The sequence below is a fragment of the Myotis myotis genome, unplaced genomic scaffold (assembly GCF_014108235.1).
Source record: "Myotis myotis isolate mMyoMyo1 unplaced genomic scaffold, mMyoMyo1.p scaffold_m19_p_9, whole genome shotgun sequence".
NCBI lineage: Eukaryota > Metazoa > Chordata > Mammalia > Chiroptera > Vespertilionidae > Myotis > Myotis myotis.
Window position 1 is genome coordinate 56505340 of NW_023416401.1, and position 18507 is coordinate 56523846.

General features: G+C 40.8%; 1 protein-coding gene across 1 annotated transcript in view; it reads right to left on the reverse strand.

Annotated features, from left to right (window-relative positions):
* Positions 1 to 14140, reverse strand: part of CTNNBL1 (catenin beta like 1) — a 172932-nt gene extending 158792 nt beyond the window's left edge. The window contains exon 1 of the mRNA XM_036321863.1: positions 13980 to 14140. Coding sequence (XP_036177756.1) covers positions 13980 to 14009 — 30 coding nt within the window. The 5' untranslated portion in view covers positions 14010 to 14140. The remainder of the gene's footprint in view (positions 1 to 13979) is intronic.
* Between the last annotated feature and the right edge of the window lie 4367 nt (positions 14141 to 18507).

The following is an 18507-nucleotide window of genomic DNA, read 5'->3' on the forward strand; positions in this document are numbered from 1 at the left end:
ATATCCTGGAAGTAACCAGAAATGGCTGTGCCCCTTTAATTACCCACTGTAATGTAAAACCAGGCATGAAGAGGATGGCCACAGCAGATCTGGACAAAACAGCAGTGATATTTAATCATCAGTCCAGACCATCTGCAACTGTTTTGCAGAAGCACATAAAATTTATGGATTCCAAAGCTTCCTACAAGTTACCAGGTGCTGAGGGTCAGTTGCATTGTCCTCGGGTCCACCAGGGGCTGCCTGCTTCATTCTCTTCAGGCCAGGGTGCTCAACAAAAGGCACGATGCCCACATTTTCTGTGCCAAGGCTGGCACTTGGATAGTGTTGCTTCTTGATTAAGCCAGAACACAGATTAAATGTTTAGAACTGGGAGGTTCTGAAAACAACCCAGGCAGGAAAGCAATTATCCTAGGGAGAGCACAAGCGTCAGCTGCAGCCTCTGCAGCACAAAGGTGAATTCTATGCCGCCTTGAACAACTAAGCTGACCAGATTGCTCCCCTCCAATCTCTTCTCTGTTCCACAGATGCAGTGATCTTTTAAAACATAAACCAAATGTATCACTCCACAGCCTAAAACCCCTACTGGTTTCCCGCTATACGGAAAATAAAAAATTTAGGGTTTCCCCTCCTCCCCACAGGTGACCTTTCTGTCCTTAGCTCAACTGTCCCCTCCTCCCTCAATATACTCGAGTCACACCTGCCTCAAACACGACAAGCTTATTCTCACCTTAGGGCTTTTGTATTGGTTTTTCCCATAGCCTACATAGCTATTCCCTCAGCACTTCATATGGCTGGATCTTTCTTTTTCAATTCTCGCTCAAATGTTACCTCCTGAGAGGCCTTCTAGAACATTCTGATGTTCCCCCAAACTTCTATTACATCAGCCCCCCCATCATATCCCTATTTGAATATCTTATTTTTGTTTATCTAGTATTTGTTTGCTTGTTTCAGTGTTCTTATTAATATGTGTTTTCTTTGTTTACTGTCTGTCTTGCCTCCCTGGATATAAGTTCCATAACACAAGGAACTGTGACTGTCCTGTGCACCACTCTATTCCCAGTGTCTAGTATAACATCTTGCATTTAGTAGGCATTTAATAAACATTTGTTGAATAATTAAAGAATGGAAGGCTCAATTTGGATCACTAATCCAAATAAAATTTATTAACTCTTGAAAATCTGGATGGACACAGAGCCTGACTGTGACCATATGTCATAAGGCCCTATAAACATTGGTTGGCTATTTGCCAACCCCCATAGAATGACTAGGAAATAATAGTAAAGGGAGACAAGACAAAAATGGAGACCTTGTAGACTCCCAAAGCTGCAGAACTGAAAACTCTGCAAGGCTCTTGGGTAGGGTCTTGCCCAAACTGTCCTTTCACAGGAAGATCAGATGGGCCGGCAATGGTGATTACCCATGGGCTGAGACAAAAGATTGGATTTTGAAGGTCCAGTTAAGGCAGGGCTACACCAAATGAGGCACACTATATGAGGTAGGTCCAGTTCTAGCCAGCAGAGTCCTTTTGGATGAGGCTGTGTAGTTGGGAACCAGAGAGCAGATACATACTAAGTCTAAAAGAAACTGGTGTGTCGGGGGGAGTGTGTGTGTGTGTGTGTGTGTGTGTGTACACATGCTTACATGCTTTGGGAGTAGAGTGGGGAAGGAGAAATACGAAATGAGAGAGCCAACAGCCAAACACAAGACAAGAACTGGGCAGAGGCATGAGCAAGTCAGAAATAAGCACATAGGTTCTTAGGTGATTGCTATAACCTAGATTTCATGGGCTGGTGGGCGTGTTTATAAGACTAGCTTAAAGATATAGGGTCAAGCAATCAGACAGGTAAATGCTTCCCTCCAGAAAAATAAGCAGCCATACAAAAAAAGAGTCCCTCCATAGAAAACCAGGTTGAGCCCCTATTTGTGCTAGTTTCTCCTAAAAGACTCATTAGTGGGCAATAGTAATTGTGCAGATATTCTTCAGTCCCCAAAAGCTAGTAGTAGGCAAAAAGATGCTAGAAGAAATGCTAGATGAGAAATGAAGACAAGTTACACTAGCATGATTTCTAGTATTTACAGGCTCCAGTATCTAATAAAAGAGCCCTAAAGTTTTTACAGTTCATCCAAAGATGACCAAGAATACTAATTCCTCATTTATTCAACAATCTTAGCTTTTCATGGCACCACTAAAAGAAAGCAAAAAATGCCTCAAAGGTTTAAATCCTATAAAACAAACAACACTAAAGAGTGACAGCTGGTATCAAAGAGAAGAGGGGGGGAAAAACACTATAAAAATTGGCACAAAAACACAAAATCTCTCTAACACTCCAAGTGTTTTAATGCGGGATTAAAAGCTTTCCATACATCAAAAGGTCATGGGAGAAGCTGAGCAAAATTAACATGTGTTCATAATAATGATCCTGAGGCAACAGTGTCATCTATTGAGAAAGGCAAGAATGCCTTATGTTTTAGAAAGAACTCCACACAAGATGAAAAATTCAACTTTTGACTACGTAAAGGGGGAGGCAGCATGGCATGTTCATGAAAAAAGAAAGAAAAGAAAGAAAAGAAAAGAAAAGAAAAGAAAAGAAAGAAAGAAAGAAAGAAAGAAAGAAAGAAAGAAAGAAAGAAAGAAACAACACTGCTCTGAATCCCCTTTTATTGCCGAGTAGCTGGGATTCCGAGGTAAGTCACTTTCCTCTCTGTGCTCAGCCTTCCCCATCTGTAAAAAGAGGCTGGGATAAATAATTTCTCGGTCCTTCTTGTTCTAGCACTCTTGGTCCACTTGTAAGTTTCAGTTATTTGGAAAATCTGTTTATGAAGAAAACCACATTTTCCAAAGGCACTGAGATAAAAGAGGAGTTAGTACAATTCAATACAACGTATATCACCCTTTTAAAAAAGAACCTCATTATGGGTTTCTTTCAGCTACAACCCCTCTGTCCAACAGTTATTCCTTGCCAGGGCCCCTACGCCATGTTTCAGCTTCTCTGTCAACAATTATGTAACCTGGAAATGCTTAAGTTTCTCTTATCATGAATACGAGAAGCTATTAGCTAGTCCTATGTTCAAAGAAGCTGGCAAAAGATAACATGACAAACTATAGCTACAATTCTTTTCTTTTTATCCAAAGCTGCAAAGAAAATAGCATTCCAACACCAACAGAGGATGGATGTCCTGTTAATGTTTAAGTCTATTAAAGATCCCAAAAGTAACCTTAAACTCAATTCCTCTTAACTGGAGAGAGGGGAGTCAAGTAAAAAATGTAATCAATCCTCAATTTTTTGTATTAACAGAATAAGCACATGAATAATGCCAAACAAACTGTTCAATAATCAACCATATCTGCCTTTGGAATATAGTTAGCCATATGCAGAGAGAAGCATCATAATATTCTGTGCTTGATTTTAAATCCTTCTAGGTTCAGTCAATGACTTTGGACATTGATGGGTAGCTGAAGGGAAGTCTAAAGAGCCAAAGTGGATAATCTGCTTACAGGCAACTGATAATCTAAAATGAGCTAAGAGATGAAAATGTATTGCAGTTGTTTCACTAGATCTTTCAATGAACTTGGGATGAAGATAATCTAGTTTCTATTTATCAACCCACAATGGAGCTGAGGACCTAAAGTTTAGGTCAACACTTTCAGATCAGTCACTCCTGGAATTCCATGAAAAAGAAAATGGTTTTGAACTATTCAGCTGGAATACTAGAATCAAATAGTTGACCTTGGAGAAGGTAAGAATTCCTGCTATACCTTTTCCTAAATCCAATCTTTCCATGGCTACACAAGACTCACACCAAAACCAACCACTTCCTTCAGGAAACTTAGGGGAGGAGGAGGAAGAAAAAGAAAGGAGTAATTTGTAAATGAGGTTCCTGATTCCAGAAAAGAGGAAAACTGAGATATCTAAGTGATATTAAAGAGACCTTTTCTCTCTAATCAATGTTCCTCCCTCTCCCTCTCTCTCTCTCTCTCTCTCTCTCTCTCTCTCTCTCCAAATTAAAAAAACATAAAAGACCCGGAGAAAGGGATTACTGCATTGATGACATAATTCTTGATATCAATGACTGCTAACTGTGGTGGAATAGGGTGTGCTTTAATCTATTAAAAACAGTTCTGTACTATGGCATATGTGGGTGACAAACTGTTCTCATTTCCTTTTACAGAATTCTAAACCTTAACCTCCAAGGGAAGCAATGACCTTGGGAATACTAAGGCAGCTTTGTAGAATTCAAGAAAAACATTTTTTTTGTTATAGCATATGCACTGTGTGTAATTATGTTATATAATAAAAGGCTAATATGCAAATAGTCCCCTCGACCGGGAGTCCAACTGGGAGTTCAACCAGGGAACGGGGCCAGCCAACCACCTACAGCCCCTATCCCTGGCCAGGGTGGGCCGGCCGGACCCTACCTGTGCATGAATTCGTGCACTGGGCCTCTAGTATCAATAATAAAAATCAACAGCTAATATTTACAGGGCACTTACTATGTGTCAGGCACTATACTACTGAGCATTACCCATACTGTTTCACTTAATCCTGTATTTTAAAAAGATAGTAAGATAAACCCAGCTGGTATGGCTCGGTGGTTGAGCATTGACCTATGGACCAGGAGGCCATGGTTTGATTCCTGGTCAGGGCACATGCCCAGATTGCAGCTTGATCCCTAGTAGGGGGTGTGCAGGAGGTAGACAATCAATTATTCTCTCTTATCATTGATCTCTCTCTCTCTCTCTCTCTCTCTCTCCCCCCTTTCCTCTCTGAAATTAATAAGACTATATATTATAAAAGATGGTGAGATGAGGTAACACTATTATATAATCTCCATTCTAAAGATGGAGACCTGAGGCTAAAATAGATTAACTGAACCAAGATCACATAACTTGCAGCCAACAGAGGAAGATTTCAAACACAGGCAGTTGGCCCAGAGTTTGTGTTCATACACTACACTAAACACTAAATGAAGATGCCTAATGGGCACGCTCAGAACGTCATGTGCTTTGAATTATTTTCTCCAACAATGCTGAAGAAATTATTTTCTTCAAGTTATTTTGAACCATCCACATTCTCCAACGTAGTCATTTTTATACATGAAAACTTCTCTATTGGGGTAAGCCTTATAAATCCAATCCCAAATTTAAACAATAACCACCTAGTGAGAGACTGAAAAAAGGTAAGGCTGTCTTCCTCAAGTTCACCTCCAAAATTAGGCATCTCAATAAGACCTATCTCCAGGAAAGCTGAAATAGGTAGGACTGAAGAGTGTTCTATCAAAGAAGAGTGTTCTGTTGGTCTATGAAGAAGATAAACCCACATTCACTGTGCCAATATGAAATCCACAAAGGTAAAAAGTAAGACCAACTAGAAAGCTACTTATCTGACCAAATCCCACGAGTCTAAAGTAAGATGATGGCACTTCAAAGAGAAAGGAAGGGACAGAAGACTACTGAAGAAACAACTCCTCTGCAAAGCCTTCCCAACTTCCCAGCGGCAGAGCTGCTCCTGCCTCTGTGCCACCACATCTTGCTCACACCTCTGTAAACAGCACTGACACTGCGTCCTGGCTTATCAGTTTTCAAATCTGTGGGATGCTCCCACTAGTCCACAAGCCTCACAAGAGCAAGAACTGTGACTTAATCATTTTCAACTCCTAACAACTTCATTTCTGAGAGAGGAACTAGTCCTCTGCTTATGGGCTTGCATGATCCACGAGGAAAAGAACCTTGCCTTTTAATCGTTGAGCCCTTTCATCTTTGAGAAATAGCTCCAAGGATTCTTCACGTCCACAGAGCAGAGACAGCCCTGACTAAAATGCAAAATTGTGGGTAGGTGGTGGGGCAGGCGGAGAGATGCAGAGAATTATGTGATACCAGAACATCTGGCCAGAATGTTCAGTAAACAAATGAAACTCAGAGCCAGTGAACTAAGAGTTGTCTACATAAAGGTACTGAAAGACAGAAGACAAAAGAATGGATGAGTCAAGAAAATCTTTAGCCTTAAAGAGGGCATTGACAACCATCAAGAACAAAGTGTTAGACATTCTACAAAATAACTGACTAGTCAAAAAATGTCAAGGTCATATAAGACAAAGAAAATGACAATTAAATGCAATCGAGATCCTGGATAGGATCCCAGAACAGAAAAAGGACATTAGTGGAAAAACTGGTGACATTTGAGTTAAGTCTGTAGTTTAGTGCGTTACTGGTATATAAATGTTAATTTCCTGGTTTTGATCATTGTACTATGGTTATAAAATATGTTAACTTTATGGGATGCTGAGTGAGGAGTATATAGAAACCGTTTACTATAAGTTTAAAATTAGTTCAAAATGAATTTTTATTAATGTAGGTTTTATAGCAAGACATAATAAGGAAGAGGAGAACAATTCAGAAACTGAAGTAAAAGATTTGAATCAAACTTTCTTGATGTCTACCATGAAAGCAAAGATACAAGTCAGCAAGCAAATAAGCTTTCCAAAAGGGGCAAATAACCAGAGCATATTTGAAGGCATGTACTAGTTATTTACTCAATCGATTATAAACACCCATTATTAGGCATCAACTATGGGGAAGACACTGCTAGGTGCTGGTCCCTGCCTCTAAGTTCACTGTCCAGTGTACAAGGAAACTATACATATGTGTTTTGTGAGTATAAAAGAATACACTAGGGAAAAGAGAGAGGATAAAAAGGTTAAAGGGAGGAAATGAACCTAAGGAGAAAATCACTCAGGAGATGAAACAGAAAACACCCTGAAGTGGGAATAGCTTTTTTATCTGTTATTGATAGTCTCACAACTAACAGAAAGTAACTTCAAAAAGCACTAAACTGTCATGCAAAAAGCCTATTTCACGATGCTATAAAATAGTATCAGCTTTATACTAGTAAAATAAGGCGACCACTGAATGAAAAATATATCTGAGCACAAAGCGTTCAGCCCGCCAATGTTTCTTAAACTCACACCATAAAAAAAAAGAGAGAAAAGTTCAATTACAAACTACACTACGTTAACAGAAAGAGGCAGATAATAACAAATACAAATGCTAAACAAAGAAGAAAAAATGCTTATTAAAGCAAATTTGAACTAACTTTATATACCTATTAGATTAATGGGGAAAATTAAATTATGACAACCAGTAATATCAAGTGCACTAAAACCAGAACACACACTGCTCTTAGCACTGTAAACTGATAAAGGGTTATTCCATATGAGCACTATGTATTGCTTAACATAATTACATCTAAAGTGACCCCATCATCTCCTGCCACTCCCCTCATTTACTCAATGCTCTGAACATTTCACTCCCATGCTTTTGCTCTCACTAATCCACGTCAAGAATGATTCTCCTCAACCTCCTTCATTACCCTACAGAATTCCTATTCATTCAAAACTGAGATTCCAATGTCATCTCCCTTTTCTTCAATGACCAAACCAAATCCATTCCCACCAATACATCCCTTCTCCAGGCATATCCAATCATTCCTTCTATTGTGCTTTATGATAAGTTAGATGTTAAAATGTCTGTCTTGCTTCTTAAATTATGAATTCTTTAAGGTCTAGACAATGTCTTAATAATTTTAGTACATGCAATACACACAGTAATTAGTAAGGACAGATGGGAGGAGAAAATGCCACATGACCAAAGAAATTCACTACAATATTATCTCCAAGGCTAAAAAAACTGAAAACCACCTAAATACTCAATTTAGGGGAAAATGGTCAGTCCATCACCAAAAATATACAAACATTAATAATAACATAAAGACTATGCAGAGTCCTGGCCAGTGTGGTTCAGTTGGTTGGGCATAGTTCTGTGCACCAAAAGGTTGCCCACTCCATTCCCAGTCAGGGTACATGCCTAGATTGCAGGCTTGATCCCTGGTAGGGAATGTGCAGGAGGCAGCCAATCGATGTTTAACTCTCACATCGATGCTTCTCTCTCTCTCTCTCTCTCTCTCTCTCTCTCTCTCTCTCTCTCTCTCCTCCCTCCCTCCCTCCCTCCCTCACTCCCCCCCCTCTCTCTAAAAGTCAATTAAAATATTTTTTAACAAAGACCATATGTAGAAACACAGGAAATATTTCTGACAATGTTAAATTGAAAATATAACACAGGAGCATTTGAGATCTTGTTCCCCAGCATATGTCATCAGTTGGCTCAAATAAAATTATAAAAATAAAATAAAACACAAAATAGTGTATACACAATAGTTATAGCCATGCAAAATGCCTAAGGACTGTGGGAATATAAAAATATTTATAAGGTTAGGGTAGTAGTTTTCCTTTTCTCAAATACTTTATTTTAATACTGGTCTTGTTGGTGTATTGTTATTAAGAATTTTTATTACAAAAAAAAGGAGAAATAATAAGGGGAAAGGAGCATGATTATAGATTCCTATAAGCACCTGCAATCCAAGGAAATGCTATGATATCACTGGTAGGTCACAAGAGTAGTGGGTATCTACAATATTGTCAAAACAAAAGGTCTCTGACCCCAATCTGCCTCAGAGTATTTCTCATGTCACAAAGGAAGTCATTCCCACTGAGCCAACCTGTACTAAATGCGAAGTCCTTATTGCAAAACTTTGGATGTAAGAACTTTTTCCAGACATCTGTGAAATTAGTATTAATGAGAAAACCCTGGAGTTTATATATGCAGCAGAAACTTCTCTGCCAAGGAACTGCTGGGCACACTTCTTGATGAGACGTCTAAGCCTGAAGGCATCAAAAAAGTCCATTTCCATATTGGGAACATAGCTGGTTTCCTCTTTAAGACATTTTCCAACACCTCTTATCCACATTATAATTCTCCTGTCTTCTCAAATGAATAGTTAACATATGTCAAGGATATAAGGCATATACAGAGAGTCCCTTACTGCCTAACTCTATTACTAGAAGAACCAATCTCCGCAGAAAATTGGAATCTTCCCACCAAGTTGCCTGACAAATGAAATTTAGTGAGCACACAAAAAATGCTAAATACTTTTAATAAACATTTCTTGACATTACATATTTTCTTTGCTTACCCGTGCCTCTAAATTTTAGGAAAGAGCCAGAAGTTATATAGCTGACTCCCCTCATTTTATAGGTGATTTTATGAGATTTTAAAAAATTAATGCACAGAGATGGGAAGTGACTTGTCCTGAATCACTCAGATAAGTAATGATAAAGGTAGGATTAAAACTTAAATCTTCCAGATTTTCGGCCGTTTCATTCTACTACATCAAGCTTTTTTATACCTTGAAATCTCTAAAGCTCTTGGTCTAAATAATTAGTATCACAGAATTTTAAAGCTAGAAGGGACCTCAGAGAGACTTACTTAATCCCCTCATTAGGCATATGAGGAAACTGAGGCCCAGGAAGATTAAGTGATTGCTCTCAGTATCTTGGCTGGCAGGGAAAAAGTATAATTTAAGCTCAAAAAAACTGCAAACTAATGGCCATGAAAAGGGAGGAGAATGTCTCAGCTGGAGAAAAAATGTTTTAATGTAGATCGTTCTAGACCAGGGGATCTCAAATGTGGTCCCTGGATCAATAGGTTCACATCACCTGGGATCTTGTTAGAAATGCAAATTTTAAGGTCCCATGGGAGATTTACTGAATCAAACTCTGGCAGTGTGGATATTCAAATCAGACATCTTGTTCCCACATGTCCCTGAGAAATGAACTTTAGTGGTAAAGTTGATAACTATAATCAGTGACACTTAAAATTTACGCATTCTTCTATAGGTGTGCCATACTTCAGTTTTTTTTAAGTTTTTAAAAAGCTAAAAAGAAAATGGAAAACTAGATTTGGGTATTCAGTAGGTTTTAGTTCTACCTCTACTCCTTACTGGCTCTTAACCTTGCTCAGGTAGGTTGGCCTCTCTAGCTTGAGTTTCCTTTTCTATTAAAACAAAAGGTATGCCAAGAGGCATGTTGAGAATTAAATGTAAGAATTTATCTGAAAGCACTTTAGCTCAGCATCTGGCACAGAATAGACAAGTAGTACAGCACAGTGTTTAGGAACTTCAGCAATAAGATAGGTAACTTTTTGTACCTCATCTATGCAACAGGGATTAAAAAGAGCACCTTCCTCATAGGGTTGTTATAAGAATTTAGAGAGATGATATAGGTAAATAGGCATCTTTCATATCTATAGAGCGCTACTGTTTTCAAAGAGTTTCTGTATCCATTAACTTGCAGATGATCTTCATGACTTCTACAAAAGGATGGTGCGTTTGAATGGTTACAGATTAGATTCCAGACAGTACTATCCTTTAGCAACAGGAGTGAACACTGATCTTTCAGAAAGGAAAATGCATGAATAGTGTAGGTGGGGAATGAACAGAGACAGAAATAAAGAGATCAGGATTCTGCTTTCAACTCAGCCACTATCTTGGCCCATAACCTCAGGGAAGTCCCTTTACCAAAATGTGTTCACTTTTCATCTGCAAACAAGTCGCTTGAATGAGATTATCTATAACATCTCTCAAAATGAAATTTAAACTCCTTATCATGGCCCACAGAAAGGCCCACATTTTCCAACACCTCCCATCATCTGCCTACAACTCCAGCCTCATCTCCTGCCATTCTCCTGCTCACTCATCATCGAAGCTCTTTTTGATCCTCTAACCGGCTGCACCAGCTTATACCTCATAGCCTATGTAGTTGCTGTTCCCTCTGTCATGATCATTCTGACCTTTCCACAAGATGGGCTCCTTCTCAGCCTTCAGTTCTTTAATGTCCATTTCGCAGAGAGTCCTTCCCGGACTCTATATATCCCTAATAAGCAAATAGGCTGAATAGCGGAACAACCGAACCACCAACCAACCAACTATGACGTGCACTGACCACCAGGGTGCGTGCACGGAACATGGCGGGTGTCAGCTGCGGAGGGATGGTGGAGAAGGTGAGCAGGGGTGCCAGACCAAGGCAGGGCACTGGTCGCTGTCATTGGGACCCGTTCGCTCTGTGCTGTCAGCAGGTCGAGCGGTAGCTGCTGGCCCTTTCCGCCCCTGAGGACTTCTCCACCTCCCCTTGCTCCTGAGGGGTGATTCGGGCAGCAGCTGCTGCTCGCACCCGCTGCTGGCGCTGGCCCCAATCGCTCCACGCCGTCAGTGGGTGTGAGTGGAGCCAGCGCTGTCAGGCAGTGGGAGCGGGGCTGCTGGCAGACAGGGGACCGGGACCGCAGCAGAGGGGCCGGGCAGGGGCACAAAGGATGGGCCGAGACCTGCCCTGTGCCTACCCGCAACCTCGCGGCCCACAGTTCCTTTCAAGGTGCACTAATTTGTGCACTGGGCCCCTAGTCTAAAATAATAGGTCCTTCTCCTGCTTCCAGAGGTTACTTTCTTTAGCAGTGTCCAATAAAAATATTCTGAAAGCCACTAAAAGCCAAATATATAACTTTAAATTTTCTAATAGCCACATTAAGTTTTTAAGGTGACATTAATTTTAATAACATATTTTCTTTAAGCCAATATATACTAAGTATTATCATTCCAACATGTAATCAATATAAAAATTATTAATGTATATTTCATTCATTTTTTTCATACTAAATATTGGAAATACAGTGTGTATTTTACACATATATTATATCCCAATTTCAACTATCCACATTTCAAGTGTTGACTGTCACATGTGCCCAAAGGCTACCATACTAAAGAGCACAGTTCTTTAGTATTATCTCATACTCTTCAAAGCACTTATCACAATCTGAATTTTTATTTACTCACTTATTTTGTTACTTGCCCACCAGACTATAAGCTCCACAAAAGCAAGAACCTTGTCTGTTTGGTTCAATATTATTTGTTGAGCAAATGAATGAACCTCTTCTAGCTTTAATATTCCATGAGTCAATGTCTAGCCCAGGGGTGCACAAACTTTTTGACTCGAGGGCCACCATGGGTTCTTAAACTGGACCGGAGGGCCGGAACAAAAGCATGGATGGAGTGTTTGTGTGAACTAATATAAATTCAAAGTAAACATCATTACATAAAAGGGTACGGTCTTTTTTTTTTTTTTTAGTTTTATTCATTTCAAACAGAAATACTCATTCAACAGCACTCCTATTTCCTTCCTTCTTTCAATTACTATCTTAAAAAGAGAAACCTTTTGGCTTTATCTCTCCCCATTTTATAAGTCCTGTCTAGTTTCTAAGGTCAGTACTTTGTATAGTGGCTGAGGTGGTGGCACGAATATAATTGCTAACATTTATTGAATGTTTACCATTTGACAAGCATGGGTCTAAGCTTCACAAGAGACCTATGTGATAGATATCAACATTGCCCCCACCCCCCATTTACAGATGAGGAAACCAAGGCATAAACAGGTTAAGCATTTTGTTCAAGGTTACATCTTGAACAAAATGCCTGGAATCTGTTGTGAACCAAACAGATTCCAGGCAACATGGGGCTCCAGACTCATGACTCTCAATTACCTATTCTTTATACTGCAGAGCTGGTCCAGTACAAATATGAGGCTAGCTATATGTGTTATTTTAGTAGCCAAATTAAAAGGTGAGTAGCTACATTAAAAAGTAAACCAAGCCAAGCTGGTGTGGCTCAGTGATTGAGCCTCAACCTGTGAACTAGGAGGTCTCAGTTTGGTTCTGGTAGGGGCTGCGGGCTCCGTCCCCAGTGTGCGGCATGCGGGGGAGGCGGAGGGAGGGCTCAGTCAATGGTCTCTCTCATCATTGATGTTTCTATCTCTCTATACCTCTCCCTCTCTGAAGTCAATAAAAATATATTAAAAAAAAAAAAGGTAGACAGATCCCAGCTGGTGTGACTCAGTGGTTGAGCATCAACCCATGAACCAGGAGGTCAGGGTTCGATTCCCAGGCAGGGCACATGTCTGGGTTGTGGGCTCAATCCCCAGTAGAGGGTGTGCAGGAGGCAGCTGATCCCATGATTCTCTCTTATCATTGGATTTTTCTCTCTCCCTCTCCCTTCCTCTCTCTGAAATCAATAAATTTTTTAAAGTATACAGAAACAGGTAAAATTTATTTTAAATATTTTGTGTTTCATCCATTATCCATAATGATCTCTTAATCAGCATGATCTATAATCAACGTCATTAATAAGATTACTATGATCTTGAAGTCAATACAAAAACTTTACTCCTTTCATACTGAATCTCCAAAACCCGGCGTGATTTTACATTCACAGTACTTCTCAATTCAGGCTAGTCCCATTTCAAGGACTCAATAGCCATATGTGGCTACAATACTGAACAGAGCAGCTCTACTACCTCTCACTAGGAGCCTCATTAGAAAGCCAAACGATGGAGGAAAATGTTGAGCTGAGAGCCAGGAGACCTCAGTTCTAACCCCAGCTCTTACTGGTTGAGTGACTTTGGGTAAGTCCTTTCCGCCCTCTGGGCCGCCGGTTCCCCACAAATACGCCGAGCCAGGGGGACAGGAAGACTCTAGGGGTCCATCCCATGTTAGAATTCCCAACATTTCCCAACATCTGCACCTTCAAATCAACTTTCACACCCACTAGTTGACATAGTGCCCAAGCAACGCTACTACATAGTTATGACTCTCTCCATTTTATACATACAAAACCTGAGGCTCAAAGAGGATGAAATAACTTGTCCAAAAGCCACGTCGCAGGTCAGGGGAGAAGCTGGGGCTCAAATGCAAGGACCAGGGCTCTCCCACCACCACAAACTCAGTGACTGGGGAAGAAGAGAGCGGAAGGGGGTGGTTGTGAAGAGAGTTGAAGGGGACCGGGCCCAAGGGTAGGGTGAGGAGGAGCTCAGACGAGCTGAAAAGGGGCTCGAGCCTTGAATAGGAATAAATGGAAAGAGCACAGGAGGGTCTCGAGAGGGAGCGAAGTGAAATGAGAGGCTCGGGCCCCGGTGGCATGAGAAGTGAGGAGCCCCGGGCCCGGGACTTGGGGTGAGGAAAGGTGAGATGAAGGGACGCTGGTCCTGCGACCTGCCACCCACGTTCGGATCAGGGTACGGCGCCCCAGCTCCCCCGCCCCTCCTACCTGGTAGCTGAGGAGTTCGCCCACGTCCATGCTTCCAGGCGCAGCTAACACCGCTAACTCTGGTTCCTTGCCTCCACTCGCAACCCAGCCGCGGACCCCTTCAGCGGCGCTGCAGCCACACTGCCGAAAAGCGCCGTGAGCGGGGACGCAGAGCCAATGAGGTGAAGGGTGCGAGACGCACGAGCCGGCCACACTGCGGTTAAAGGCGGCGCTGCCGTAAAGCGCGCTGCATGTGTGACAACTCTGCTTCCGCCCGGAGCCTGAAGGGGGCGGAGAAAGGGGCGGAGACTCGGAGGAGGGCGGTGCCATGACAGACAAGACCTTAGGAAACCAGATTCATTGCGCACTTCCTAAGGGCAGGGCTGGATAGAGGGGTTTCCCAGGAACAGATTTCTCACGTTCCTTCCAGTGACCTAGGCAATTTTATCCTCATTTCACAGATAAGGAAGCTAAGATACAGAACTGCACTGTCCAGTTCTATACCCACCAACCACACGTTGCTAATGGGAACTTGAGGGTTTGGCTCAGTGGATAGAGGTCAGCCTGGGGATTGACGGGTCCCGGGTTTGATTCCTGGTCAAGGGCACATTCCTGGGTTGCAGGCTCAATCCCCAGTATGGGACATGAAGGAGGCAGCCGATCAATGGTTTTCTCACATCATTGATGTTTCTATCTCTTCCTCTCTCAAATCAATAAAAATATATTTAGAAAATTTTTTTTAAAAAAAAGAGAACTTGAAATATGGCTAGATTGAATTGAAATGTGCCATAAGGTAAATAAAATGCACACTGGATTTTAAGTCTTCTATTGATTACATAGTGAAGTGATATTTTGAGTCGTAAAATTATAAACTTAATTTCACACGTTTCTTTATCCTTTTAAATGTGTTTGGTAGAAGATATAAACGACATAGGTGGCTCTCTTTGTGGCTTGCTCCCATTGTGTTTTTGTTGAATAGTGCTGGCTCAGAAAGTATATTGCCCAAGGCCATACAACTATTACTGGCTGAAAAACTGTTGGTGATCAGATTTCCCTCTTTGGGCTTCTGTTTATTCATTTATGCAAGACCTGGTGGAAACTGGATGATCTTGTTTAAACCCAAGAAACATAAAAAGGTTTTCTGTAGAAGAAAGTTGCCCATCATTGGGAAAGAATAACTCAAAGAGAGCATCTGAGCTCCTGTGACTTGAATTAGTCTCTATCTTCAAAGGGTGTTAAGCCTATCCCTTACTCCCCTTAGCCATTAGCCATCTGTCCTTCGCGTTTATATTTGTCTTAGTCTTTCAGGCTGGGGGGGGGGGGGGGGGTGAAGGGAGAGTGCGGGAATCATACACCGAGTGGCTTATAAACAACAAATCTATTTCTCAGTTCTGGAGGATAGGAAGTTCAAAATCAAGGCGCTGGCAGATGCTTTGTAGTTCCTAAATGTACCTTGGAACTGTGTCCTCCCATGGCAGAAGGAGGTGAGGGAGCCTTCTCCTGCCTCTTATAAAAGCACAAATCTCATTCATAAGGGCTCCACCTTATGACCTAATCACCTCCTCAAAGCCCCGCTTCCTAATACCATCACCTTGAAAACTAGAAATTCAACTTATGAATTATGGGAGGACACAAATATTCAGACCATAGCAATATTTATAACCATCCTCCCCAGCCCATCTTCACTGTCTCCAATTACACAAAAATTATTTCTATTCCTCAAAGTGCCAAATCCTCTCCTTTTCTGTCAGTCCTCTAGCCCCACTCCTCATCCAATTCTTTCTCATTCTTCAGGTCTCAAATGTCACTTTCTTAGAGTAGCTCAACTCACCTTCAGTCTGAGTAAGCAACCCCTCCTCATTATTTTCTTTCTTAGCACCTCCTCTACTGCACATGTCTGCTTTTGTAATTTGTACTTAATGGTTGATTATTTGTTTATTGACAGCCTTATTTACTGGACTCAGAGTCCATGAGAGCAGGAGTTATTTATGTCATGTTCACCGTTAAACCCTATTACAAAAAGCCTCGTACAGTGCCTGACAGAGTAGGAAGTTTTCTCAATGAGCCTTGTGGGTCATGATAAGGAAACTGAATGTCATGCTAAGAACATTGGGACGATACTAAAACATTTTAAACAGAGGAGTTTTATGATTAGGTTAAGAATCACCTATGCACTCTGCTTTGAACGGAGTTATTTCAGTGCCTTTTCTCCTCCTACTTAGCTATAAGTATGAACTTTGCCTTGTTCAGGGCGTCAGGATAGAGAAACGGTGGGAGTGTGCCCTTTAGAATTGTGTACCCTTTAGAACTATGTCCTAGTTCTTGCTATGGTGGAGCCAGCTTGCAAGACAGGCTTGCAAGAGCCTATAGTTAAATTTTCAGGAAACTTACAAATAGATTTACATCAGTGTAGTTGCTTGAAATCAGCCATAGTGGAAATACTTACAGAAATTAACAAATGCTACAAATCAGGTTTATTTTTTCCCCCCAGTGGTTCTAGTCAAAGCTCCAACACATCTACCTGAGTGCCCTTGGGCAAGTTACTTTCTCTCTAAATTGCAGTTTCTTCATCTGTAAGGTATTCAACATTATTTACCAATTGCTTACTCAATGCCAGACACAATTCTAGGCTCTGAGGATTTATTTTTTGAAATACATTTTTATTGATTTCAGATCGGGAGAGGGAGAGATAGAAACATCAGTGATGAGAAAGAATCATTCATTGATCAGCTGCCTCCTGCACACCCTCACTGGAGATTGAGCCTCCAACCTGGGCATGTGCCCCAACCCCAATGGGGAATCAAACCCTGACCTCCTGGTTCATAGTTTGATGCTCAACCACTGGCTGGGCTATGCTATTCCAATTTTAAAGATGAGGAAGTAGAAGCTTAGATGAGCTATGTATATGCTAAGTGAAATAAGTCAGACAGAAAAAGGTAAATGCCATATGATCTCACTTACCTGTGGAATCTAAACAAAACAAAACAAACAACAACAAAAGCAGGCTCATGGATATAGAGAACAGATTGGTGGTTGCCTGAGACAGGAATGGGAGGTGGGCAAAATGGATGAAGGAGGTAAAAAAGGTAAAACTTTTAGTTGTAAAGTGAATAAATCATGGGGATATAATGTACAACATGGTCTATAATTAGTAACATTGCATTGACTATTTGAAAGTAGCTATGAGAGTGTATCTTGAAAGTTCTCATCACAAGAAAAGATATTTTTAACTATGTATGGTGATGAATATTAGCTCAACTTATTGTGGTGATCATTTTGCAATATATACAAATATAAAACATCATGTTGTCTACCTGAAGCTAATATAATATTACATCAATTATACCTCAAAATAAAAAACTAACAAGTGGGAGGGGGCAGACAGTGAAGAGCTATGTGCTATGTACCAAGCAGTCCAAAATCATGTGATGATGATGCTAATTTTAGAATGGCATCCAGGAGAGAGATGAGAGAAGGGCACCACCCAAGAGACCAGCCGCTGAGCTGTAACCTTTAAAAAAAAAAATGCAGTGTGGAAGAATTATCCCTTCCAAAATGTTTTTAAATAGCTGTGAACTGCCTAAGTTCCTTAAACTTCAAATTTTGGTGCTTCAAGATGTAATCAGAGTCGCTTCCTCCATCTGCCCCAGTAAATTATTTATTGGAACAGTCTTTTAAAAAATAATCACAAAAAACACTCATAAAGTATATTTATCACCAATATTGAGCTCCTACCTGCAATCATGAGCTGATTGGAAACATATGACAGTGCTGAAGACTTTTTGACTCCTATGTTTAGGCTCTGAATGAATGGGGAAGGGTGATAAGGTGGGCAGTGGAAAGGGATATGTTTTCTGGGGAGCAGAATGCAATCCCTCTGCCTCACATTTCCAAAATCCAGGTTCCTGGATCCTCTCTAATCTAATATTTTTAAATAGTTGTGAAAACTGAAATGTAGAGAGTTTAGTTACTGCCCACAGTAATGGAGTACGTAACTGAAAATACTCTAATCCAAGCCCATCTGACTATGCATTTTACAGGAGGGATTTGGGCTCAGTTAACCTTTCAAACAGTACTAACACTTATGATCCAAGCACAGATGATTATTGAATGCTAAAGAGTAATTATTTCTCCCAGCAGGCACTAGTCTTAATGAGATATGAGGAGAATTTATGTTCTTAAATACATTGTGAGGCAAATAAGAACTCAATAGTTGTAGATATGCAATGAAAAGGAATTATTTAGGGGGGTTGGGTGGGTGTGATAATAGAATTGGATTAGGTTTTTTAAAGTCCTAATCTTTAAAGATACATGCTGAAATCTATGTAGGAAATAATAGGATGATTGGAATTTGCTTCAAAATAACCCAAGGTGGGGGCAGGTGTGGGTATGGGTAGCAATTGTTGAAGCTGGGTGATGGAGACATTGGAGCTATGTTATTATTCTCCTGCAACAAGATGGCAGCCACCATTCCAGGCACAACAACATCAAGAAGAGTAAGAGGGATCATCTTACCCTGAGACTTTCTCTTAGGAGGAAGGGAGAGGGG